Source organism: Maniola jurtina, chromosome 24, assembly GCF_905333055.1.
Source record: "Maniola jurtina chromosome 24, ilManJurt1.1, whole genome shotgun sequence".
NCBI classification, from domain to species: domain Eukaryota; kingdom Metazoa; phylum Arthropoda; class Insecta; order Lepidoptera; family Nymphalidae; genus Maniola; species Maniola jurtina.
In genome coordinates, this window is record NC_060052.1 from 2678369 (window position 1) to 2705850 (window position 27482).

The following is a 27482-nucleotide window of genomic DNA, read 5'->3' on the forward strand; positions in this document are numbered from 1 at the left end:
TTAGTTTTAATTTAGATTTAAGTTTATTTTATAGAATTGTCATTATTATACTTACGTAAAATAAAACAAAATAAACAAAATGAAACATTCTTTTATTTCAGACTAAGATCCATATAAATTAAGTAACTAATAAATACTAGTACTAGTTTATAAATAGATTTACCTAGGTTAATGTGTCAATAACAATTTTTCCTTGTAATTATGTTAGTAATACTTAGTACTAAGTAAATAAATAAAGACGTAGCCTACCGAGACAACTCAAGGCGCCCAATGGCCACATCTCCCAATGTTTACTAATTAGCCATCCTATCCTATCTAGTGGTTACCAGGTTGAAGGCGGCGCTGTAGGAGTGGAGCCATCTTTTTAACCCCCAACCCAAAAAGAGGAGTGTTATAAGTTTGACGTGTGTATCGTAGCTCCTAAACTAATGAACCGATTTTTTTTTTTGTTTTTTTTGTTTGAAAGCTAAGAACACTCTCGATCAAGCCACCTGGCTTGATCGAGAGTGTTCTTAGCTATAATCCAAGAAAATCGGTTCAGCCGTTTGAAAGTTATCAGCTCTTTTATAGTTACTGTAACCTTCACTTGTCGGGGGTGTTATAAATTTTTAATTTACACTTGTTACGAATGATGGCATGAAAGCCATCAGTCCTGACCTCTGTGAACATCCCACTCGCACTCGCATAGAACAATATACGCGACAAGTCGAGATGGCAATCGGAGTATGAGGCAGAGAGACGCCCCGCACACTCGAACGTCACCCGCGCTATCCTGCACGGAGTTAGCGTGGGTGTGTAGGGCGTTCCCACCACGAATGGCATCTCGACCTGTTACGTAAATATTCAAAGCATACATTAAACAAAAACTTCAAACTAAAGAGACGCAAAAACCATGGTTATGTAATAAATAATATCCTCCACAAAAAAAACTTCAGAAAAAATAAAACTTGGTTGCTACGAGACAAAGTGTCTGGCAATGCATGAAGTGATTTTTAATACTCTTCCGACTAAAATATAAAAAAAAATTAGACTTTATACTTTGACGTAAGATTTTTTTCACATTTATTACCTGTTATCTCCCAAAACTACCATGTTTCAAACTTCATAGTCGCACATCGTTCCTCCCTGAGTTGGTGGCAAAACGCAGATAAACTTTTTATAAAATAACAAAGATCTGGAACGCACTGACTCTTAGTCCAATGTCCCTAGATATTTATGACATAACAGTTAGACTGGGTAGCTGATAAAGTAATTATTCACAAAAAGAAAATTTATTCGTTTGGAATGCAAGTAGCATTACTTAAAAATAAAAAGTTCCATCAGGTTATTATTTTGTAATTACGTTTTATTTTTCCTCATTTCAATAGCTACATGGTGTCCCGATACTGGCCTTAGCAGGACGTCTATCTTCATTGTCATTAACAAGTGATTTCCGAACACCCTGTAGCGTCGGAACACGTGAGCCAGGGTGGTCTTCATTGACATCATAGCGTAAGTTTTTCCTGAAAATATAAAATACAATTGGGATGCCTATGTACAAAATAAATTATTTATTAGAAAAAATAGAGGGTCTTCCGAAATTCGTAAAACCCATGTCCGCTGTTGGTTTTAAGTTTGCTAACCATTTTTAAATTATCGATTTAACTAAAAAAGTAAAATGTTTATGACGTTACATAATTATATGTATTTATTTGAGGTTTGATAAAAAGTTTGATTTGAATGGTATAGTTATCATACCTATTGGAATCGTTCAAGTTATATTATGATAAATATAAATATGGACTTCGTCTGTGTTGGCGTTTGCTGGCGCGCGTGCTGTGCCTTTTTGGAGTGTTTTTTGTTAGGAGTGGCTGGTTTTTGTGTTAGTTGGTGTTTTTTGGTGGTGGAACTGACTGGGAAGCGCTCTAAAGGGGCGCCGCGCGTGTTTCGGCGGGCGCTGGAGCAGACGGAGTCCATACTTGTATAGATTCACTAACTTGAAAATAACTACAAACTTGACATTGGCTAATCAGAGTATAAAGCTAGATTTAAAAAAAAAATATATAAATATAAATCATATAATTGTATTATATTCAAGTCATCATCATGATTAATTCGTTTCTATTCTATAAATCTATTTTTTCCGAGGCTCTTGGCTTCATTACTACACACCTATACAAAATCTTCTTCCCATACCAAAGCCAGCAAACGCAGTGGGACTCTTGGGCAACGTTTCAGAGTCCAGCCAGCGTTCTGGCTTAAACTCCTCGACATCTGGACCCCACACGGGGTGTCTGTGGACTCCATAAGCTGACAGGAAACATGTTCGACCCTTTGTGAGAGTGCAGTTACCTATCAACAAAGTAGTCAAAAATTAATTAAATTTTAAACTAGTTACAAACTGAAAATTGCGGTTAAAAATTGGGTGTTAAAATCTGTGAAATTACTATTAACTTAAGGTCTACTTGGCTTCTGGAGCGAGCTTGGATGGCTGGAGTGAAGACTTCGGCGGGGAGGGGCAACGCACGCACAACAGACGGAAACGTTTAAGTGCGGAAACCAGCCCAGAGAGAAGAAGAAGAAGAAGAAGGATGCCCGCGACTTCGTCCGCGTGGATTTAGACCGCGAGGTTTTTAAAGATTCCGTGGGAACTATTTGATTTTCCGGGATAAAATGCCTATGTCAATTACAGGGACGCAAGCTACCTCGATACCTTTTATACAAATCGGTTAAGCGGATGGGTTTTTAGGAATCCCGTGGGAACTCTTTGATTTTCCGGGATAATAGTAGCCTATGTCCGTCCCCGGGATATAAGCTAATCCTGTACCTTTCGTCAGAATCGGTTGAACTGTTGGGCCGTGAAAAGGTAGCAGACAAACACACAGACAGACATATAATATTAGTATGGATTTTACAGAGTAAGGCCTAGCCCGCACAGCCATTTTTACGGGATTCACCTGCACGCAATGCAAATGTATGGTGAGCGTCATACAACTCCGTATATGGAGTATTTCCGTGGTGAAGCATTTCACAAAATATTCAAGCGAACACCGCACTGTATGTTTGTATCAAATCACATATTTCTAGGTTAACAGGGCTCTCTCCGTCACTTACTCCATACAATCGTAGTTCCAATTTCATTTGAATACTAAGCAACCAAATGCAGACTGGTTCTTCTCGGTAGGAACGCCATTCCGAACCAGTGGTAGATTATTTTGACGATTCAAAAGTACTTGTAAAAGTCTAATTAAATAAAAATAATTTGAATTGAATTGAATTGAGACATATTCTAGAAACTAATATCTGTGTCTGTGGTGTTTTAGATTTTTCTAAAAATATGTAGTTTTCAAATTACAGGGGCTCAAAGATTTGTATGTGAATTTTTAGGACCGCGTTACTTTGAAAACGAATATTTTAACAAAAATCTGGAAAATCACAGGCATAGATATTAGTTTCTAGAATATGTCTGCAAAATTTCATGGACTTAATCATTGGTTGCTTAATATTCAAATGAAATTGGAACTACGTTAGTATGGAGCGAGTGACGGAGAGACCCCTCGGTGAGATTGCAGTCTCCTAATCTACTTACGCAGTTTGACGTCTTGGTCGAGATGTCTCATAATGAAGGGTATGAGGGGATAAATGCGCATGCTTTCCTTCAACACAGCCTCCAAGTATACCAGCTGTGTCAGATCTTGCTTCGTGACGTCCCTGTCTTCTTCACCAAAAACGTTGTCTAACCTGAAACACATCGACTCCAATATAAAAGCTACGTACTCCTGCCGTTGTTAGCCCTCAGGGCTAAAATCCAGAACGAGGAAATTAGCAGGACAAAAGCAACCCACATACCTCAAAGGATTAGCAAGCTGAAGTGACAATGGGCAGATCATGTCTGTCACAGAACCGACGGCCGATGGGGCAGGCGTGTTCTGGAGTGGAGACCGCGTACCGGTAAGCGCAGTGTAGGACGACCTTCACCTTCAACCCGCTGGACCAATGATCTGTAGAAGGTGGCGGGGAGCGGGTGGGTGAGGAAGGCGGAGGACCGTGTTTGGTGACGCGCTCTTGGAAAAGCCAATGTCCAACTGTAGTGGAGGCATACAGGTTGATGGAATGGAATGGAATTCTTGCCCTGCACTCGATGGAGTCATTCTCACGCTGGGAGGCGAGTCCGAAGAACTTTAGTATGCAACTCTGCGCATAATAATACGTCTCGTTATATAGTGTGGAAGAATCTAGGAGCCCATCACAATTGGAAGCGTCTGAATAAAATTAAAAATATTATAAAAACCACTTACTCTACAAAAATCTTCTCCTGGACCTCGGGGTAGGATCCAACTAACAGCATGGTATACATTAGTATACTAGCTGTAGTATCATGAGCCCCGAACAGCATGTTGTCGACATGATCTCTGATCTCCTGGTCATTGAGAACGCCTTTTTCTATTGATAATTCAAGGAGAAGATCCATCAAGGGTCGTATTCAATACTTTGATTGACTATGATTTCAAGTTTATCTCGGCCAAGTGCGAGTAAGACTCGCGCACTGAGGGTTCCGTGCTCGGGTATTTTTTCCAATATTTTGCACGATAAAGGTTTTCAGATTTATTCCTGTAGGTACTTGTGCTATAATACCTACCTACCTGCCTTTCATCATTCTAGGTCAACGGGAAGTACCCTATAGATTTCTTGACAGACACAACGGACGGACAGACGGACGGACAGACAGACAGACAGATAGACAGACAGACAGACAGACAACAAAGTTATCCTATAAGGGTTCCGTTTTTCCTTCTGAAGTATGGAACCCTAAAAATGTACCGTAAAGTGGTATTTGTTTTACCCTTTGCTGTGTCTTCCATCTCCTTGTATCGTTTATCATTCAAGTATTCAGATTTTCTCTTTTTAAGGACCTGCGAATCAATAAATACAACAATTGATAATGATACAAACAAGTTCACATAGTATGAAAAAATTATATTATCCCACATTTATAATTGAAACATATTGATATAATAATAATAATAATAATAATAATAATAATTTTATTTGATACTTATACATGGGTTACATATCAAGATTGAGATTCCTACCTTCTGCACTAGGAAATACCTGTATTGCAGAAGGTAGGAGTACAAAGTTTACTACAAGTACTTGTGTTTGTTTGTGTGGGCGTGTGTGTGTGTGTGTGTGTGTGCGGTGTGTATGCTCGCGCGCTATTTCTTGACTATTAAAATATTTTCTGTTTCGTCATAGCCCTTAGCTACCAGCCAGCTTTTAACTGCTCTGGTTAGATCGAATTTATTTATTCTGCTTATGTTGATACCTTTGCTAACCCTGTTAAATATATTATATGCATATGATGAGCGAAATTCGAATTGTGTTCCAGCAAAGCATGTATTTGTAAAATGTGTAGGAAGTTTGATTACTCTTTTGCTATTGTTTATAGTGCAAGGATCAATTTTAGAGTGGAAGCGCAAAATTATTGAACATAAGTATTGTTGTCGGACATTAAGTACATTGCATTCTTTATATAAATCATCAGTGGGATATCTAAATGGTTTTTTAAAAATAGTTTTAAGTAAAGTTCTGTGAGCGCGTTCTAGCCGCAACATAAAAGTTTTGCCAGCCCCACCCCATGCACATATGCAATAGGTCATAATCGAAAGACATAGTGACTTGTAGACCATCATAGTTGTTTCGATAGGGGCAATATCTCTTAGATTCCTAAATAATGGGATGAGTTTCTTGATTTTATTAGAAGTGTTATGGATATGAGTTGACCAGCTAAGATGTTCATCTAATGTAATTCCAAGATATTTAACAGTTGTCTCTTTGGTTAAAATGTCACAGCTACAACAAGCGTCTAGCCCACTTTTCCGATTACAAGGATAAGTGTGAATAGGAAGTTTAAAGTCTTTGTCTGGGTTATTCCGAATTGATGTACTGAAACACACATACTTTGTTTTCACGGTGTTGATTGTAAGTAGGTTGTCCTCTAACCATGTCGTGATTTGCTTAAGACCTTCTTCAGCAAGCAACTTCACTTCTTTCCAATCACTGCCTTCAAATAAAACCACAGTATCATCGGCAAAACAAAATATGCGTCCAGATTTTGGGGACAGATTACAAAGTGGATTTATATAACTAAGAAATAAGGTGGGGCCCAGAACACTCCCCTGGGGGACACCATATCTAATGTTAGTAAATTCACTGGTAACATTACCAATTTTAACGCATTGTTGTCTATCCCTAAGGTAGCTCTTGAACCAGTCTAATGTAATACCCCTAACACCCATGTCGGAAAGTCTGTCAAGCAAGATAGGGATTGACACAGTATCGAAGGCCTTTTGCAAGTCAAGGAAAATACCAATACATTTCCTTCCCTTATCAAGGCACTTTGTAATATGATTAGTCACTTCTAGTACCGCGTCCAAGGTAGATCTATTGGCTCTAAAACCGAATTGGTTGGATCCAAGGAGATTTTTCTGTTCAAGGTACTTTATTAGTCTAGCGTTCACCACTTTTTCCACTATCTTACTTAATACACTTAATAGCGATATAGGTCTGTAGTTAGAAATTGACTCTTTGTCTCCACTTTTATATACTGGAATTACGACTGCTTTTTTGAAACTATCAGGAAAAACACCAGTAGATAAACTTAAATTCACCAGATGAACTATGGGTTCTAAGAGTAGATTTTTAAATCTTTTAATAAAGTACGTAGCTATTTGATCATGGCCTGGAGCACTGCTAGATTTTAGCTTTAAGATAATTTTATGAATTTCGCATATATCAGTGGGATAGAACATTAGTGAATTAAGGGGTGCATCGGATGCCATATTGGGATTATTATTTTTGCACTGCGCTCCCAATTTATTAATAATTGAAGTTGCAAGGTTATGCCCTATACTAGTAAAGTATTTATTAACCTGAGCTAATGACTCCTTAGGGGTGTTCATGATATTTATCAAGGCTGTAGCAGGCGCATTTGATGTAGGTAGGTTACAAATTTCTTTTACTGTGTCCCAAGTGCCTTTAGAATTACCTGCATTTTGTTTTAACTTTCCTTGTAAGTAGTTTCGTTTAAGTGACTTCAGTAAAGAGTTACAAGCATTTCTATACTGCGTATATGTAATTTTATTTAGTTCTGTTGGAGATTTTTTAAATATTCTATGAAGGCTATCCCTTTTTTTCATACATTTAACAATGCTATAATTAATCCATGGTTTAATAGGTTTTAGTTTTTTAGGAACAGTTGAGACATGTGTATTACTAATGATTATGTCCTTAATATTGTCAACTAGGAAATTTGCTGCAAAATTAGTGTCACTTGAGCTGAAATAGTTTACCCAGTCTAACTGTGTTAAGCTTTCCTCCATAGCTTTGTAGTTGTGAATATGCCTAGTTACATTTTGTGTTGATGAGTGTATTACTTTGTTACGTAGTTTTAAATTTAATAAAATAGGGGCATGGTCTGTTATTGTAGGTTCAAAGACAAAAGTTCTTGAATCGTTTATGTTTTTGATAGCAAAGTGATCAAGACAACGTAATTCTCTCGTAGGACAATTGACAGCTGGTATGAGAGCATTTAAAGCGAGAATATTTTGATACTCTTGGCTATAAGAACAGTGACTATCAGGTAAAAGGTCAAGGTTTAAGTCTCCAGTTAAGATGATTCGCCTATATTTTTTGCTTTCCAAAAACGTACCAAGAGATTCCAAAAACAGTTGCGGGTTACGAAAGCCTGCTGGACGGTATAAAGCTATAATATGAATATCCTTGAAAGTAATTATAAGACAGTTGGCCTCTGAAATTGAAGCTTCAAAAGTCGAGGCATGTATATGTGTTCTAATGTATACAATAACTCCATCATTTTGATTATGATTATTTTTTGTGTGAGAGCTCGAATAACCATCAACTTGTGGAGGATTCACTATATGCTGTGTCCAACATTCAGTTAAAACGAGTATGTCAGGTTTTATTTGTAATCGTGTTATGAAGACAAGGAAATCATCAAGGTTCTTGTTTATACTCCTAATATTCATGGTTAAGATATTTAAGTACTGTGAGGTAGTATTATTGCTTAACATATAAGTATTATAAAATGTGTCAGGATCAGCCACTGCCGTACACGGCACTGAGGTATGCTGATCAATATCAGATGTTAAACTGTTCTGTATGTTATGATTGAATTTAAAAAGTGATAAAAATATACTAAAAGTTTATGTTGTTTAGTTTTAATTGTACCTATAAAAATGTTTTTTGTTGAGTATGATTCCAATGATTTGTAGTATTTAATGTAGTTAAGATAACAACATAATAGTTTAGATAGGAAAGTATAGATCTGTTTGGCATATCTGTGTGGATGCATCCTACTCGAACTTTTATAATTATTATTACAATTTATGCCATTGAGTTCAATTTTTGAGCTTATGTGATTCAAAATCAACATACTCATTATAAATTGTATTAACTCTCTTACAACTGGTATGGCCAGCTTACAACTTACAAAAACCTTGCATAACATTATAACTAATATACCAGACATTATCATGTTGGTGGGGTATAAAATATACAGTCCTATGCTGAGTCTTAGTAGTTTATCTGTGTGCAAAAAATGAAGAGTTACAGATTTTTTTATTAGTTTATCATAATTTAGAACATATGGTAGTAGTAGTATAGTGAAATTAATTAACTTAATTTTATGATAAAATAGTGTTATAGCTTTAAATAAGTGCCTTAAATATTTTATCACACTTATATTCACATCATTTGTCACACCTATTACATATTTTGTCTTGTACTTTTCAGTGTTTAAATTATTATTATAGCACCATGACAGTAGAAAATGTAGCTTGTCATAATTTAGAAGTAGAACATAAAGTATCATTAGAGTAATAAAACTTATCAATTCAGTTTTATCATAAAATATTGTAATAATTTTTAATAAGTGGTTTAAATAGTGCCTTAAGTATTCTATAACAATTTTCCTACAGGTTTTGGTGCCTAAATCACAGCAGTATGTCAATAATAAATGCAAAATATAAAGCAATAGTATAACAAAACTTAGTAACTTAGTTTTACCATAGTTTTTTTGTATTTGTTTAGATTGCATAAAATGTAATATTAACTGAGTATTTAAAGTATTATTCTTAAATGTAAGTCTTTGGGTATTATAGCCGTATATGTAGATATGTGTGTAGGGATGCCCTGTATGTAACTTATTATTAACATTAGTAATATTAAATAGCGAAGTAACTGACAATCTTATACTAATTGTATCTTTGAGTAACACTGATATAATACTAAAAACATAAAGTAATAAGACATTCAATAATAATTTCATAAAATTAAAAAACCAGAATTTAGCGACAAACCTAATTATTCTAATATTTTCCAGTACATATAATGTTATAAGAACCAGCACTAGTTTAGGTTTTGCCAGGAAATACAGTTTTCCAAACAATAATAAGAGGTACGAGTATCTTGCAAGAGTAGCAATGACAAACCTACACCAATAATAATAATTGTTATTATTTAAATTATTGACTGTTATTTTGTTATACAATGACAAGTTGTTTTGCTTTTTACAGTAATTTGTATATATATCATAACAAAGATTACTTTTCTTCCGCAGTGATCTGAAATAACATGTAGAAACATAAGGATACCCGCACACTACATGAAAATTGTACCTATAAAAAAGTTTATAATAATGTTGTATTATTGGATGTTGTTTTGGGTTTATTGGTAAGTCGTTCCAGATCTTCATGATTGCGGATAGCACTAGCAGATTTTCCTTCGCGTGCTCGTACGTAGATAGTCCCGTTATTGCACCAGCAGAATTCGTATCCCAATTGTTTTGTTTGTATGCGGCACTCACGAAATAACAGTCTGTTTCTCTGCGTAAGCCGCTCGTTTATAAAGACTTTCTGTGCCGGTCCGGGTAGGTTCAAGTCGGTGCTAGTGATATTTCGGCGTGATTTGGATGCTTTGAGAAATTCGTCCCTCTTAGACCGCCGCAGTAAACGTACGACGATCGGACGAGGATACTTTCTCGCGTTTCCCGTGGCGTTCACAGCCGACAAAACACGCGGGCCCGCCCGTGAGGTCCAGTCTATATCTTGGTCTGAAACTTCCACACCGATTTTCTTCGCTAAAAGCAAGGCTAAATGGGTTGCATTCTCATTGGGACATTCGGGGATGCCACAGATTTCAATTTCATTTTTGAGATGATTTTGTGCTTGGGTGTTAATTTCCTGCTGTAGTTCGCCAATGGTGCATTTCAGAACGTCTATTTCTTCATTGCGGCGCTCGAGTGCACAGATTCTCGTTTCATTTGAGGCTACCGAAGACGTCAAGGTGTCGAGTCTCTCATTGCAACGGTTTAATGATGCTGTGGCTTCTTCTAATCTATTTTTAAGAGAAGAAATCTCTCCCGTGAGTAGCCTCACTGCTGATAATAGGCTTTGTACCTCGGATGTATCAGAGACATTAGTAATCTCGGTTGCCTGCTCTGATCTCTTACGAAGCGTGATATTTTGGGCATCGAGTGCATCGACGCTTAATTTAACGGGAGTTGAACTATTGTCAACACCCTTCCTTTCTTGTGCGCTGCATTCAGGGCATAGCCAATTTTTTATACGGTCGGGTGTCAATGAGTTTAAGTTGATGCAACCGTTGCAAAAACGCCTTTTGCAAACTGGGCCATTACATCCAATAGACGATCCTTCTTTGCTGCTCTTTAAACACCCAGCGCATTTCATTTTTAAAACAGATAAGTAGGTACCTGGTAGGTAGAAATTCGCACCGATCAACAACTGTGAGCGCGATGTTATTGACGTTTGCACGGCGGCGCGACGGCGCGGCCCTGCGGCAGCGTCGGACGCGCAGTGACCGTTACTATTTCGCAAATAATAATTTAACACTGTTTTATGGGTCAAAAACACACTTTTTAGAAGAAATAACTTTATCACTGGTTTCACTAGATGCTATGTATTATTTTGATGTATGGTTTACTTTTGTACGAATACTTTAACTTGAGTAATAGGTAAATATAGCACAGAGCAATTTCATTACGATGTTACCTGCGCCTAGTCCGCGCGAGAAGTGATGAATACAGTGTTGCCAGTGGCAGATAGTCAATTGTAACACGAGACATCTCAAAATGTAACATTTTCACGAGAAAAGTAACATTACCTTATTTTTCGTGGAAAATAAAAGTAATAAGGTACACAGGTTAATATGGCACTTTATTATACAAAAATTTAAACAGTTTTCTTGTCCCATTAGTTAAGCTTAAAAAGAATCGTAATAATAGTTGTTGATTGAATAAATTGACTGCTGATCCTGAAAAAGAAAAACAAATCAATATGTAAAATAATAATATACCAACGGATCTAAAAATGTCTTTGAATAGCTAAAACTTATTTTGTTAGGTAATCTATACTTCTATACTAATATTATAAAGGTGAAACCTTTGTATTTTTGTATTTTTGTATGTTTGTATTGAATAGGCTCAAAAACTACTGGACCGATTTCAAAATTTCTTTTACCATTACTTAGAGGGATTCTTCCGAATCCGTATAGGCTATATTTTATCCCGGAAAATAGATAGGATTTTTCGTGGTAGTGAAAATTGTGGAGTAAGGCGTCGAAAAAACTGCCGTACGTTAACGATTCTCGCGAACGCTGCCTAAATGGTTAGAGATGTATGGTTGACTTCTATAGAAAAGTTGTAGAACTCAATAATGCCTACAAAAAAGTCCGCGATAGTATAAACCAAACATTTATATTTTAGCCATTATAACCACTTTTCCATTAGTTTTACGATAAATTATAACTTTGACTTGCACCCGTGCGAAGCCGGGGCGGGCCGCTAGTCAATTTATAATACAAGTGTAAATTAAAAATTTATATCACCCCAACAAGTGAAGGTTACATTAACTAGAGAAGAGCTGATAACTTTCAAACGGCTGAACCGATTTTCTTTGATTATAGCTAAGAACACTCTCCATCAAGCCACCTTTCAAACAAAAAAACTAAATTAAAATCGGTTCATTAGTTTGAGAGCTACGATGCCATAGACAGATACACACGTCAAACTTATAACACCCCTCTTTTTGGATCGGGGGTTAAAAAGATTAAAATCGTCTTATATCGGGCGATCTGGCAACACAGGACTGTTTAAGTTTGAGAGGCTACGCACTAGGTGGACTTTGTCTGTGTAGTGTTTCATGGCGCGCGTGTGGTGCCTTTTTGGAGCGTTTTTTTTTTGTTTAAAGTGGCTGGTTTTTGTGTTTCACTGGCGTTTTTGGTGCTAGAACCATGCTGGAACTAACTGGGAAGCGCTCTAAAGGGGCGCCGTGCGTATGTCGGCGAGCGCCGGCACAGACGAAGTCCTTACTTACCTATATAGTTTCCCTAACTTGAAAATATCTACAAACTTGACATTGGCTAATCTTTGTAAAGCCAGACGAGAGAATTAAAAAAAAACGCACTAGGTTGGTACGCAGTGAAGAAAATTAGGCGGGAATTTCAAATTCGTTTTGTTAACTGAACAATACTAGGTAGGTACCTAACTACTTACCTTGGTCTCAGCAAAAAGATCGATAGATTCGATAGCAAAACTCAAATTTTAAGTTACGCCGGCCGGTATCTACTCAGCTCGCTCTCATTCCTGTAAAGAAAACCGAAGTTACCTACAACAATAACTAAGTAGTAAATAGCTAAATGAACTTCTGGAAACTAATGTGACTTAATATTAAGATGACAGTTAATACAAAAACGAACTGCTTTCAGTTGCAAATACTATGACTTTGTTTTTGCATTACTGATTCCCTAATTAGTTAACTACTTACTTATTTACTTAAAACTACATTGTATACAACATTTTCTTACCAAGCAAGTAGTGTTAGCAACACATATACACAGTCGATAAGGATAACAAACCAATCACTTTCGAATTTTGACGAAATAAAGATACAATTTTTTTTTGTACTTAGATACCTACAATATCACTACCCCGCAACGAATAACTTTATTATCCAAAACAAAGTTGAGTCACAGAGAAAAACAAACAAAACACTTTTTTAATCACAGAGTAATTACAAAACAAACCAATAACTTAGAGAAAGTGAAATAAACTAAATGGGCCAATTACGACAAACGAAAACTATTTTGGATGCGTTCCGTTTCACGATTATTTTTGGTTTGCTGGGAAAAATTTGAATATTTTTATGAAGTCCTAAAAGTAACGTAAAGTAACATTTTGAGTCGTGTAACATGGAGGAAACATGAGGGGGTCAAAAGTAACGTAAAATGTTACAAAAGTAACATTCTGGCAACGCTGGATGAATATAAAATTGAACAATTGAAAAGAGCAACCGCCGTGTTTCTTGCTGGTTCTTCTCGGTAGGAACGGCATTTGGAACCAGTGGTAGATTATTTTGACGATTCAAAAACACTTGTAAAAAGTTTATTTGAATAAAAATCTACTCTATTCTATTCTATTGATTGAAATGGAATCTTGAATAGGTCTACGCGAATCTGCCACCGGAATAAGCTATTTTTTTTTATAAAAGAATATAAGCCATGCTAATCGTGACTAATACTCTCCTTTCCCCTCCAATTAAGCGTAAAGCTTGTGCCAGGAGTGGGTACGACAATAGTGCACTATTGTCGTAGCCACTCCTGGCACGGGTGGGGTTTGAACCGTCGACCTTTCGGAATTTGGTCCGGAATTATACCTACTTACAGTGTTTGACATATTGTGCAAGATCTTCAGACACTCGTCCTGCCTCCTCTTCAAGGAAGTCCAGTTATACAGAACCTCACTGTGCAGCCAGGGCTTCTGGAACCTCTCTGTTACGCATTTGAATATATTCTCTATAGCATGTACATATTCACTGTTCAGCAAGGTCTCGTCACTGAAGTCCACGGCCATAACAGTTACTGGAAATATAATGGAATAATTTTCTATAGCCAGAGCCTAAAATTTTCAAAAAATAAATAAAACAGTTTTTTTTTTGTTTCACAATTTTTAGTGGTCCCACTTAAAAACGTACTGTTTACTTTAAGCTATTACACTGATCGCGAGGACTTTTATCCATTGATGAGTTCTGTTCTCCATCTGCGAAGATATTCATCAGATCTCCACCAAAATATGGGACCGCCTGCAAAGTATACCCTTTCAAACAAAAAAAAATCCAAATCGGTCCAGGCGTCTTTGAGAAAAATCGCTCAGCGAGCTATTGGGAGAGCTGTGTTAGGAGTTTCTCTGAAGGCAAAAATTTAAATGAGAAATGATGTTTTTTTGCAGCAGTAGATCTGTCTTAATTTTGCGAACAGTAATTCTAATGAAGTAAAAATTAAAAAAACAATATGGCGTTGACTTAACTGAACCATTTTTCCGTTCGTGTGGTCATTTAGGAATTTTGTGGTTTCAAAGTTTCATTTTAATTTTATTCGTTCGTGGAAATAAGCGTGTGGACAGATTTTGATGATTGCTAAATAAGTAGATTTATAAAGCAATAATAACAAAAAAGTGTCCACTAGGTGCTATATTGGAACAAATAAAAAAATGAAACTTGATGGAACATGACAAATGGGGTATCATTGAAAAGGTCATTTCAAGGTTTCCTCAACCATTTTTCCGTTTAGGACCGTCCATTTAGGATTTTTCGGGGTTCGTTTTAATTTTAATTTTATTCCTTTGTTACGCACTAGAGGAGACAAATGCGTGGTAAAGATAATTGATGATTAAACGAACTTACCTGTAAGCCCTTCGAATAATTATGATTGAACTTCACGTACAGGTAAGTTCGTTTAATCATCAATTATTCTCGAGCTTCGTTCTCGATATTAGCAATATGTACAAATGTAGATGCTTAGAGAAAGTACTTAATTGGCGTGAAACATATTATGTGGATGTTTTAATTATAATATTATTATTTTTTCTGAAAATCAGACAAAATAGGTAAATATTTAAAAAACTTATAATATACTTAACTAAAACATTAACTATTTGATTGGTCAAATCGACTCTATATTATTAGCCCTCAAAATCTCTTGCGCACAGCTGTCCAACCAGCTGGCCTGATACGCGGAGGAAAGTAAATCCAAAAACCATAATAAAAACTTTTTAAGATTTTAAACCATTAGATTTCACTTTTAATTTTTTAATTGAATCTATAAAATTTCCCAAATTCATAGGATTGTTTACATGTAAATACCTAAGTAAATACACTTATGTGTATTAATAATACATACTAAAACTTCCATTAATGATCTTGAAATTGAAATTAAAATATGCTTTATAATCTTATAACCATGTTTTGTAACCAACGATTAATTAAGACTGCTTTACTTAAGTAAATTATCTAGATAAAAGGTGGACAAATAGGTAGGTTTATTACCTATCCCATGGATCGCAATCGTTTTGCAACATGTCATAACACAGATTTACGAATTTTAGTAGGTACCCATGACGTACCTACTACTACCTACCCACTTAAATATAGACGTAAGTAATTATAATCTTAAATGGTTTGAAACGTAGAAAAAAATACTGAATCTTAATGTAAGTAAGTATAACTACATTTAAAAGAAAATAAGCGTCTTCTTTGAATATAATCTAAGCAGCTTTAAGTAGGTAAAACGTTTTTGCCGTTTGCATTTTGGAATAAGAATAAGTAGGTACCTACATATCTTTTTAAGTTCATCTTCACAATCTTAATGATCCTATAGCTCCTATAGGCAATAGATTTAGGTAGGTACTCGAACCTAACATAACCTGCTATAGGTAATATCCAAGATAGAATTGTAATCAGATCGTTGTATCCTCGATAAGAAAATACGATCAGTCAAAAATTATAGAATTTCAACTTTCTAGACGGTTTGTCTTCAATAAAACAAAAAACCTGATATTATACGTAAATTCATCCATATGTACCTACATAGGAAAGAATTACCTACATTAATAATTTTATCGCTAAGAATAACTCACTGTTACCCGGTGACGAAGAAAAATATTGAAGTCATACTTACATAAGTATGACTTCAATATTTTTCTTAATATTTTCGTTGAATCACAATCATCACTTCTATATTGCTTCCTTTTCAGGATGATAAAAGTTAAAAACTTCATTTTATCTCGAAAAACACTAAATTGGATTTCAAACGTACGAAACCAGCGAAGCACTAAACTGTGAATGACGTGATTGGAGCGAGGAGGTGCAGGCCGAGAGATGTTTTTTTTTTTATCTACCTTCCTCCGAAATAAAGTGCGAATCGGCGAGTCTGACGTGAAACTACATTTGTACATATTGCTAATATCGAGAACGAAGCTCGAGAATAATACATAATACATACGGCATGAAGTTTCTAGAGCACTCGGCAAGGTATAAGCAAGCTGGTCGAACGTCCCTTTGTCGACTTCCACTTCCAGATTCTTGACCAGGCGACGAGCTTGTCTGTTGAAAATGTCTATAAACCCATTTAGAATGGATTGATTGAATGCAGGATTCAGCAGCTTCCGATGTACTTTCCATATTGGTACTAAAAAAAATACGACTAGAATATCATACTAATATTATAAAGGCGAAAGTTTGTGTGTATGTGTGTGTGTGTGTGTGTATGCTTGTTACTCCTTCACGCAAAAACTACTGGATGGATTTGGCTGTGGAATGGAGATAGATAATATCTAGGATTAGCACATAGGCTACTTTTTATCCCGGAAAATCAAAGAGTTCCCACGGGATTTTGAAAACCCTAAATCCACGCGGACGAAGTCGCGGGCATCATATAGTTAGGTATAAATACGATACGGTTTGTTGGTTGGGGTGAACTTCAATTAATCCACAACGCAAAAAAATGTGTAGAATCCGAGTCGGACTCGTAAACAAAGCATTCCGTGCGGTCGTACAAGAAATAACACTTTGTATTTATTTTAATTTTGTGATGTAACCATAAATTCAGGGTTTTCGGAATTTTCCCTTCACTTTTGTTTACGACGGTACGGAACCCTTGGTGTGAGAGTCCAACCTGCACTTAACGTTAAAATAAAGTTTGTTTAAGTAAATTAATGGCAAGTTATCGAATCATGAAATAAATTATTTAACAATGTTCGTATTCGAACTTAAACTCACTTCATTTTGCTGCTAATAAATTTAAACTTTATTTTCACCAAAAATAAGCATGTTTCTAACGCGAGCTTGAAGTTTTTACCTATTACAAAATCGCCCATCACTTAAAAAACGCGCCGAATTGAGAACTTCCTCCTTTTTGGAAGTATAGAAAATGTTATACTCACACTCAGCAGTCAATAAAGCCTCCCCGAGCCAGGGTTTTATGAATTTGTAAAAGTTGTCCTTTTGTAAACACGTGTTGGCGATTTTCAAACAATCATCTGGATCTGTGACAACTAGAAAAACATTGGATTTCATTATTTAAAACTAGGGGATGCCCGCGGCTTCGCCCGCGTGGATTTCGATTTTTTTTAATCTCGTAGAAACTCTTTGATTTTCCGGGATAAAAAGTAGCATATGTCTGATGATATTAGACTACCTTACCCGCTACTATTTTACGATTGTGTTGTTTCTTACCGCTGTGCCGAAAGATAAAATTTGCTTATATTAAGTTTATTACGGTAATTTCTCATTAAGTGAAATTTGTATAATTTCTTTTGAGAATAAAATTCTTTAACCACTATGTCTTTCCCCGGGATGTATCCCAAGTCAGTACCAAATTTCATTAAAATCGGTTCAGCGGTTGGGCCGTGAAAACGTAGCAGACAGACAGACAGACAGACACACTTTCGCATTTATAATATTATATGGATTTTTGCAAGCGTGGCGGATTTTGGGGCTTTTCCTAGTAAAGCAGATTACCACGTGTTTGTCTACTGTCTTTGTGTGCTAAACTTTTCGATCTTGTTCCCCTTCACCATTTAACCACCGGACTGCAAGAGGTCGGGCGGGTTTCCATCCTTATCTAACACGCACGAAACGTTTTGCGTCATAATTCCTCAATACGCATGGCTAAGCTTTGGAATACTCCTCCGTGATCTGTATTTCCTACCAATAACAATCTGGGTATCTTTAAAACAAGAGTGAATAGGCATCTTCTAGGTAAACCTGTCCCATCTTAGGCCACATCATCATCATTCGATTATAGTCAAGCGCTTGCCTACGCCTATGAATTTAAAAAAAAAATGTAAAAAAAACACAATTGTCTAGCCATCAAAGATAAACTATAGATTAAAATAATGTTACTCGTATACCTATACCAGTTATATCAATAAAAAAAAAAGATTCCGATGAATTGAGAACCTCCTCCTTTTTTAAAGTCGGTTAAAAATAGAATGATTTAACGGTGGCGGTTAATATCGTGAGGAAACCTGCATGCCTAAGGCCGCAACCTATAGAGCGTACTTTGACTTTGCTTAGACTTAAAAGACTCTGTTAAAACGAGACAGCGTTATATCGCCGACATAAATCTATCCCGTTTTAACCGAAACTTAAGTTTAAGCAAAGTCAAAGTACGCTCTATAAATCTCAGCCTAAGAGTTCTTCATAATGCTCTCAAAGGTGTGCCTGCCAGTCCCCACTTGGTCAGCATGGTAGTATAAGACTATGGATGATTACTTACGATAAACTGTTCTAGGTCCGATATAAACGGATATAACTCCTCCGGCGTTTAAGCTGTCATAACACAGCTTTTTCGCTACTTTCCACAGTTCTGTAAGATAACTCAAAATTAAAAAAAAACCCCGACACAAAAACCTCTATAAGAAAACTATAAAAGAGCTGATAACTTTCAAACGGCTGAACCGATTTTCTTTGATTATAGCTAAGAACCCTCTCGATCAAGCCACCTTTCAAACAAAAAACTACTTAAATTAAAATCGGTTCATTCGTTTAGGAGCTACGATGCCACAGACAGATACACAGATACCTACACACGTCAAACTTAATATAACACCCCTCTTTTTGGGTCGGGGGTTAAAAAAGTGCAAGTTAATGATTTTAAGCTTATTTCGTAGTTTAATTAAATTTTATATTGTAGATAACTAATTTAATTTTATATTAATGTAATTTTATATTGTATTTTATATTAATGTAATTTTATATTGTAAATAGATTGGGTATTGTAATATCATTATCAGCATTTAAAATACTAAAATCGTGGTATGTACCCTTTTTATTCTACAACTAGCGACCCGCCCCGGCTTCGCACGGGTGGACACTACCACGAAAAATCCTATCTATTTTCCGGGATAAAATATAGCCTATACGGATTCTGAAGAATCCCTCTAAGTAATGGTAAAAGAAATTTTGAAATCGGTCCAGTAGTTTTTGAGCCTATTCAATACAAACATACAAAAATACAAAAGTTTCCTCTTTATAATTAAATTAGTATAGATATAAAAAGTGCAAGCTAAACTTAAGTTAATTCACAATTAACTTAAGTTTTTTATCTACATAAGTATACAGAAACAATTCAATATCAGGTAGCACGAATTGCAAAAACCACAGAGTTTTGACCCTCAATGTGTGTATAAAGTATTAATTAATCACATTGTATTCCCTTTTTCTTCTATTTCAATGGGACAGCAGACTGACACAGCCGGAGAAAAATCAGACGCAGCACCAAGGGCTCTAATGTCTCTCCGAGGCACGTAGGAAACGAAGAGGCTAAATTGGAATCTACTGATCTAGTTACTTTTATTTTATTTTACTGACTAAGGTAACCTTAATCTAATCAGTGTAATCGACGGATATACATTATGTACCATGCTAGGTCATACGGCCTTAAATTATATTAATTTTTAATAAAAATGTTACAATAAAACTTAAAGCGTTATCTAATTACTGCACAAATCATGCCCACGTGGAATGGTGCCCAAGAATACTGGCTGCATTTCCGCGCTGAACAGCCAGGTTGACCCTTTGCGCAAAAAATTTGCCAGCCAAAACTTAAAAAAAAAATTACACCAATACTGCATACTTATATACTGAATTTTTATTTAGAGCTGTACCGCAATTTTGGTGTTCGCCAGTAAATCAATAGGTAGTAGGTACCTATAGGATACAGTACCTACATCACGTTGCCTTAGAACTAGTCATGTTTAGCAAGAAGCAAGAAGCGAGGTCTCATTTCGGCGGGGAGGGGCAACACACGCACAACAGAGTAGACGGAAACGTTTAAGTGCGGAAACCAGCCCAGAGAGAAGAAGAAGAAGAAGAAGAAGTGAGGTCTCAGAGCAAAAATAAAGGAAGAAATCCGATAATCATTAGTTATCGTTAAATCACATTAAAAACCAGCCAAGTGCGAGTCAGACTCGCGCACTGAGGGTTCCGTACTTCGGCATTTTTTGCAACATTTTGCACAATAAATCAAAAACTATCACACTATAATATTATAAAGGAGAAAGTTTGTATGTGTGTGTGTGTGTGTGTGTATGTTTGTTACTCCTTCACGCAAAAACTACTGGACGGATTGGGCTGAAATTTAAAATGGAGATAGATTATACTCTGGATTAGCACATAGGTTGCTTTTTATCCCTGAAAATCAAAGAGTTCCCACGGGAATTTAAAAAACCTACATCCGCGCGAACGAAGTCGCGGGTATCAGCTAGTCATACATAAAAATTAATAAAAATCTGTTTTACAATGTATACGTAAAGCCCTTTCATATGATACCCCACTTGGTATAGTTAACTAGCTGATGCCCGCGACTTCGTTCGCGTGGTTTTTTACAATTCCCGTGGGAACTCTTTGATTTTGCGGGATAAAAAGTAGCCTATGTGCTAATCCAGGGTATAATCTATCTCCATTCTAAATTTCAGCCCAATCCGTCCAGTAGTTTTTGCGTGAAGGAGTAACAAACATACACACACACACACACACACACACATACAAACTTTCTCCTTTATAATATTAGTGTGATATTAGTGTGACTAACTTTGAAAATTAAAACACAATTTTTTTTTTAGATTTTTTACATGTCGTTTAGTAACTATCAATTATGCTTACGTGAACTGTTTCCAAGACCCAAGTGAATGTGTCCAAGCAATGGCCAAGCGCCCGGGAGAACTGGGGGCTCATCTTTATTCCTGTTTCTCCGCCGCCACGCCAACATACCGCACAGAAATACTAGTATAAGTGCCACCGACAACATTGAAGATTAGTTAAAAAATGTTCTTTAAAATCGGTATTTAAACAAATTAAATCTGCGATTTTAATCTTCGTAACACGTAAGGAATGGTTTATATTAAATTGGCGAGTGCGAAGACGTTTATAACAAAGTGCATGCATTATGCTCATATATCTAATTCTTATCACTGTATCTGGGAAATAATATATGCATTTATTAATGTTTTAAAAAGAAAAAAATATGAAAAATTACAATTTTTTACCTCTTGCTTCCATATATCAATGCTTTGAAAACCGTGAATTTGTGGTTACGTCACAAAAAAATAATTAAAATAATTAGTACCTATTTTCAAAGTAAGATAACCATACCAAGTGGGGTATCAAAAGAAAAGGCTTCTTTACCTGTAAATTCTAAAAAAGATTTTTATTTATTTTTATGCATAATTGATTTATCGTGCAAAATGTTGGAAAAATACCCAAAGTATGGAACCCTTGGTGCACGAGTCTGACTCGCACGAAACTAGCTGACTTCCGCGACTTCGTCCGCGTGGATTAAGTTTTTCAAAATCCCTCTTTGATTTTCCGGGATAAAAGTAGCCTATGTATTAATCCAGGGTATAATCTATCTTCATCCCGAATTTCCGGGATAAAAGTAGCCTATGTATTAATCCAGGGTATAATCTATCTTCATCCCGAATTTCAGCCAAATTCGTTTAGTAGTTTTTGCGTGAAAGAGTAAAAAACATACACACAAACTTTCGCCTTTATAATCTTCTAGCCGATGCCCGCGACTTCGCCCTCGTGGATTTAGGTTTTTCGAAATCCCGTGGGAACTCTTTGATGTTCTGAGATAAAAAGTAGCCTATGTGCTAATCCAGGATATTATCTATCTCCATTCCAAATTTCAGCCAAATCCGATTAGTAGTTTTTGCGTGAAGGAGTAACAAACATACACACACACACACACACATACACACAAACTTTCGCCTTTATAATATTAGTATTCAAAAAACAAATAACTTGTATGATGAGCTGCTTGCTTCATCCTCAACAGCACCAGTGTTGACAATTGACCTGACCTGTGACAGCCCTTGTGCTGCTAATAATAAGCCACATTCAGAAACTATCCATTTAAATAGTCACAAAAAAATTAAAAAATACATCAAAATTGGTAAATTAATTAAAAAAACGAAAAAATTAATAAAATTTCAGAAATTATGTAATAAAAACATTAGGCTTAGAAAAGAACGTTCAGATTTATTAAATAAGCTCAATACATATTGTTCCTCACTGCAAGAGATGAGAGTTCAATATGAAACTGACGTTCGGAGTCTTAATGAGGAGATTCTAAAACTGGAAAACTCCTTGAAAACAGTTACTTCCCAGTACGAGCTGTCACAGAAACAGGTCGGTGAGCATATACTGGCCGCTGATGAGCTGTTAGCCTTAAGTAATTATAATATAGATCGTCTTGACTCTCTGATTAATAGATGTGAGTGCTCAAATAAGGTTCCGGACGAAATGCCAGTGGACAGTCAGTGTATAGGACAACAAAAAGGCTGTGAAAACAATGGTTCCTCGTTACATTGCCCTCAGCGGAAAACATTTGTTGTTTCAGATGGATTGGGAAAAGACTTTGGTCATTTAATAAGTAATAAATTACATCAAACAGTGATCAACATATGTAACCCAGGGGCACCATATGAATATATAATTGAAAATTTAAAAGGCTGCTGTTTAGATAAATATAGTACAGTTGTCTTGTTGATAGGTGACAGCATGCAAATAACAAAAAAACAAATTTTAAGAAGTTTTGCATACCTATTGGACCTACAAGAAAATACGGGTTGTAAATTCATATTGTGCACTTTTCCTTACTCTTGCACTTTAACCCCAGCACAAAATAGGTATGTCTATAAACTCAACATGCTTATTAATAATTTAAGTTTTGGCCATAGGGATTATATTCACATAATAGACACGAATAATTTTATAAAAAAATTTTCACTGACAAAGGATACAATGTACTTGCCCCTTAGTTATAAGAAACAAATAGCTACCTTGGTAGCTTGTAATATACAAGACACAGCTATTTTTAGCTTGAGTTCTTTTGAAAACGGTACATGTTGTACTAATAATATAGACCTAATTAGTAATACTACTAATTCCAGTTTTTTTACGTTGGATACAAACTATTATAATAGTTTGGATACAAATAGTTGCATGGACACTACTGTAAACAGTAATAAGATTTTAAACTAAGTAGTGCGACAACAGATAAGCTATGTAAAATCAATCTTGTACACCAAAATATTCAGGGCTTATCTGGCAAAGAACATGAGATAGAACTATTTATTAAAAAATTTGATATTGACATCTTATGCCTCACTGAGCATTGGCTCAATAGTTATCAATTAATAGTAAATTTAAAACATTATCAATTGTCAAGTGCGTTCTCTAGAAAGAAAGCTATACGCGGAGGGTCTTTAATATTAACCCGCAACAATATCAATTATAAAGAACGGAAAGACATTGTTAATCTTTCATTGGAACGCACTATTGAGCTGTCCTGTGTTGAGCTGGAGCGCTATATTGTCGTCTGCGTGTACCGACCCCCCTCAGGTGACTTTGTTCTGTTTGAGGACGTTATGGAAGAGGCCTTGAGGCGGATATGTAGGTCATCAAAAAAGATATTAGTTTGTGGAGACTTCAATATTGATATTTTGCTTCACACTTCTTTTACTGACAGATTACTCAATTTATTTAAAAGCTTTAATTTACAGAAAATTTTCAATGAACCAACACGGATAACTGCAAATTCAGCCACTTGTATAGATAACATTTTCTGTGACTGTAAGATTGTCGCAAAATCGATCATGACGAATCTAAGATCCGATCACTGTGGACAAATGATATCTGTTCCCAGTGATAATCAAGACATAACAAAGTTAATAAAGTATAGGCCAGTAACCACTAAGAAGGTAGAGCAGTTCAAACTAAAGGTTTTAACTGCTTTACCTAAACTTGACTTTACTCAGGGTGGTCCGGATGAACACTATAATGCTTTTTTTGATCTCATAAACTCTCAATTTAATTCTACCTTTAAAATTGTAGAAAAAAAACTGTTTAAAAATCTTAAATTTAGTGACTGGGCTACTGTTGGCATCTATAAAAGTAGAAATAAGTTGTTCGACTTGTATGCAGAAAAACAATATAACTACACTCCCACATTTGTTGAATATGTAAAAAATTATTCAAAATTATTCAAAAAGGTTTGCATACAAGCAAAGTCACTCTGCATAAAGCAAAAAATTATTAATTCTGATAATAAAATTAAAGCAGCTTGGGATATCATCACGGATGAAACTGGGAAACAAAAAGTGCATAACAATAAATTGGAGCTAAAAATTAATAACCGTATTATTGACTCCAATATTGAAATTGCAAATACATTTGAGAATTTTTTCCAGAACATTCCAGTCATCACTACTAGTTCCCTTAGCTCTTCACCAACAGAAGCCTATGATCTTCTCAGGGCCAATGTCACTGAATGCGGTGTGTTGTTTAGGTTTGAATACGTTACTCCATATGACATTGTTAAAGTGTTCAAATCTTTACAAAGCAAAAAAACCGGAGATCTGTGGGGAATATCAGTAAAAATAATTAACAATATTATTGATATTATTGCGCCATATCTAGCCTTAATTTTTAATGAGTCTGTGGATACAGGCGCTTTTCCAGATCTCATGAAATGTAGTAAATTGATACCTCTTTTTAAATCGGGTAGCAAAAGTGACCCAAACAATTACAGGCCAATTTCAATTTTGCCAACACTGAGCAAGATATTTGAGAAAATCATGCTCAATCAACTGCTTCAGCATTTCAATTTTAATAAGCTACTCCATTCTGAACAGTATGGCTTCACTAAAGGTCGATCAACAACCGACGCGGCCGCAATGCTGTTAAAGCATATATTCAATGCGTGGGAGGGGTCACAGAATGCCATTGGTATTTTCTGTGATTTATCCAAGGCATTTGATTGCGTTGAGCACGAGACTCTTTTAGTTAAATTGAGCCACTATGGAATCAAAGACACTGCGCTTGGTCTCATTGCGTCCTATCTTAGTGATCGTATTCAAACAGTATGTGTGAATGATGTGAAGTCATCCGGATCAGCCTCACTAATGGGTGTTCCTCAAGGCTCTATTCTAGGTCCTTTCATGTTCTTAGTATACATAAACGATTTACCATATGTAGTCCAAAATATTTGCGATATCGTACTATTTGCTGACGATACGTCTTTGATTTTTAAAGTCGATAGAAATAAGGACAATTTTGACGATATAAATGGTGCCATATCTCAGGTAACTCACTGGTTTACTGTAAATAATCTACTTTTAAATGCAAAAAAAACTAAGTGTATTGAATTCGCACTGCCCAATACCAAGAACACAAGTAACATTAATTTAAGGATAAATAATGATATTTTGAAAATAGAAGAGACTACTACATTTTTGGGGATAACCTTAGATGCGAAGCTGCAATGGGGCACCCATATATCAACTCTTGCTGGCAAACTAAGCTCTGCTGCTTACGCGGTTAGAAAGATTCGACAATTAACTGACGTGGAGACCGCAAAGATAGTATATTTTGCTTATTTTCATAGTATTATGTCTTATGGAATCTTAATATGGGGTAGAGCGGCAGATATTGGGAGAATTTTTGTATTACAAAAAAGGGCAATACGCGCAATTTATAACTTAAAACCACGCGATTCACTTCGAGAAAAATTTAAGGAAATAAGTATCCTTACCGTAGCCTCTCAATATATTTACAACAACATAATTTTTGTAAGACAAAATATTCTTAGTTACAAGAAGGTTGGCGATCTACACAACAGGCTGACTAGACACCGTAACAGGCTTGCGACTCCTACGCTCCGTCTCAGGAAGGTCCAAAAGTCATTTGTGGGAATGGGTATAATCTTCTATAACAAAATTCCTCAGTCAATTTTGGACTTGCCTTTACACAGGTTCAAAAAATCTATTAAAAATATGCTCTTGAGAAAAGCATATTATACTATCGAAGATTATGTAAATGATAAAAAAGCGTGGATTTAAACTTCGATTCGCTCCAGCAATGCGCAGGACTTCAATTGCTTTTATACATGGCATAATATTGTATATCAAATCTTTGAAAAGAGCAACCGCCGAGTTTCTTGCTGGTTCTTCTCGGTAGGAAAGGCATTCCGAACCAGTGGTAGATGCTTTTGACGATTCGAAAGAACTTGTAAAAGTCTAATTGAATAAAAACATTTTGAATTTTGAATTTTGAATTATGATGAAGTGTGATTAGTGTGATGTGATCTATCACACTATCACAGTGCGATAGTGTGATTGACTTTTTTTGTACGGACTTACTCAAACTGTCTCCAATTAAGAGATAGGCATGTCCAATCAGTGGTACAGCTCCCGGTAACACGGGTGGTTCATCTTTACCACTATTTCTTCGGAAGGATGCCAACGTCAGTAGTTTCAGCACCAACACGAGCACCAGTAGTACCAGCACCGCCGTCAACATTATCAAACTGTGCAAGTCTGTCTTGAAAGCGTTTTCTTCAAAACTACACACATAGGTACTTAGTTTTACCCAAAAAAAAAAACAGCAGTCAGTTGGGTGACGTTGGTTTAGCTTATTTTTGAGCAATTTGACCCCTTATATTTTGTTATTCATGCATTTACTAATACTTACTCCTCAATTTCTTAATATTCAAAATCGGCTATATAGATGGGCCGTGAAAATCTAACAGACAGACATACTTTTGCATTTATAATAATAGATAGTATGGAAGTATGGTCACAGGTATTGTATATGAATTATTTAAAAAAAAATCGAAAATGATCCGAAAAAAAACTAAAAAATATTTTATTTCAATATAGTCTACTTAAAAAAGCTATCTTACCGTAAACCAAAAAATTATAAGTACTTATATATTATTTAACTTTGATTTTGAATTAATGTAGGTATTTTTTTGACCTAGTTATTTATTTACCTTCACTGATCCTGCAAACAGGGTCAGCTTTGAAATGAATGGACTCGGAAGTTTAGAAAAACATTTTATTTTTATGATCGCAATAAAAATAATAATTATCATAACCTGCATGCCAAACTGCATTCAAAATTAATAAGTACATGCTAATTAGGTATAGAAATTTCTTGAAAAACATGACATTTTATTCGTAGTACTTTGTAGTGGTTAAAAAGTACCTGATATATTATTATACAGGGTGTTTGGTAGTTAGTATATAAAGACGACACGTACCCATGCTACTTTGATCTGATAAA

At 35.7% G+C, this 27482-nt stretch overlaps 2 protein-coding genes across 3 annotated transcripts in view; both read right to left on the reverse strand.

The window, feature by feature from the left end:
• Positions 1–988: 988 nt before the first annotated feature.
• The window catches only part of LOC123877512, a 93513-nt gene continuing 67019 nt past the window's right edge, over positions 989–27482 (reverse strand). The window contains exon 21 of the mRNA XM_045924315.1: positions 989–1502. Within this exon, the coding sequence (XP_045780271.1) occupies positions 1339–1502 (164 nt within the window). The 3' untranslated portion in view covers positions 989–1338. The remainder of the gene's footprint in view (positions 1503–27482) is intronic.
• Positions 4294–27123, reverse strand: LOC123877619 (cytochrome P450 4C1-like). Of its 2 annotated transcripts, XM_045924444.1 has the most exons (9): positions 27100–27123; positions 26558–26760; positions 21018–21137; positions 18631–18720; positions 17294–17404; positions 16354–16539; positions 13739–13935; positions 4818–4892; positions 4294–4463 (listed from the first exon to the last, which is right to left on the reverse strand). In XM_045924444.1, exons 2-9 carry the CDS (start codon positions 26715–26717, stop codon positions 4434–4436), a joined length of 969 nt encoding a protein of 322 aa, XP_045780400.1. In that variant the 5' UTR covers positions 26718–26760; positions 27100–27123; the 3' UTR covers positions 4294–4433. The 2 variants fall into 2 exon arrangements, with proteins under 2 accessions (XP_045780400.1, XP_045780401.1); XM_045924445.1 differs by lacking the exons at positions 21018–21137; positions 27100–27123.

What these genes read in the sequence shown, in the direction of transcription:
- LOC123877619 (XM_045924444.1), bottom strand. Translation starts at nt 26,717, where the DNA reads ATGTTGACGGCGGTGCTGGTACTACTGGTGCTCGTGTTGGTGCTGAAA. An exon ending in TGCACAATATGTCAAACACT is followed by an intron (nt 4,893 to 13,738) that starts GTAAGTAGGTAT and finishes ATTGATTCGCAG; the next exon opens with GTCCTTAAAAAGAGAAAATC. An exon ending in AAGACACAGCAAAGGGTAAA is followed by an intron (nt 4,464 to 4,817) that starts ACAAATACCACT and finishes ATCAAAGTATTG; the next exon opens with AATACGACCCTTGATGGATC.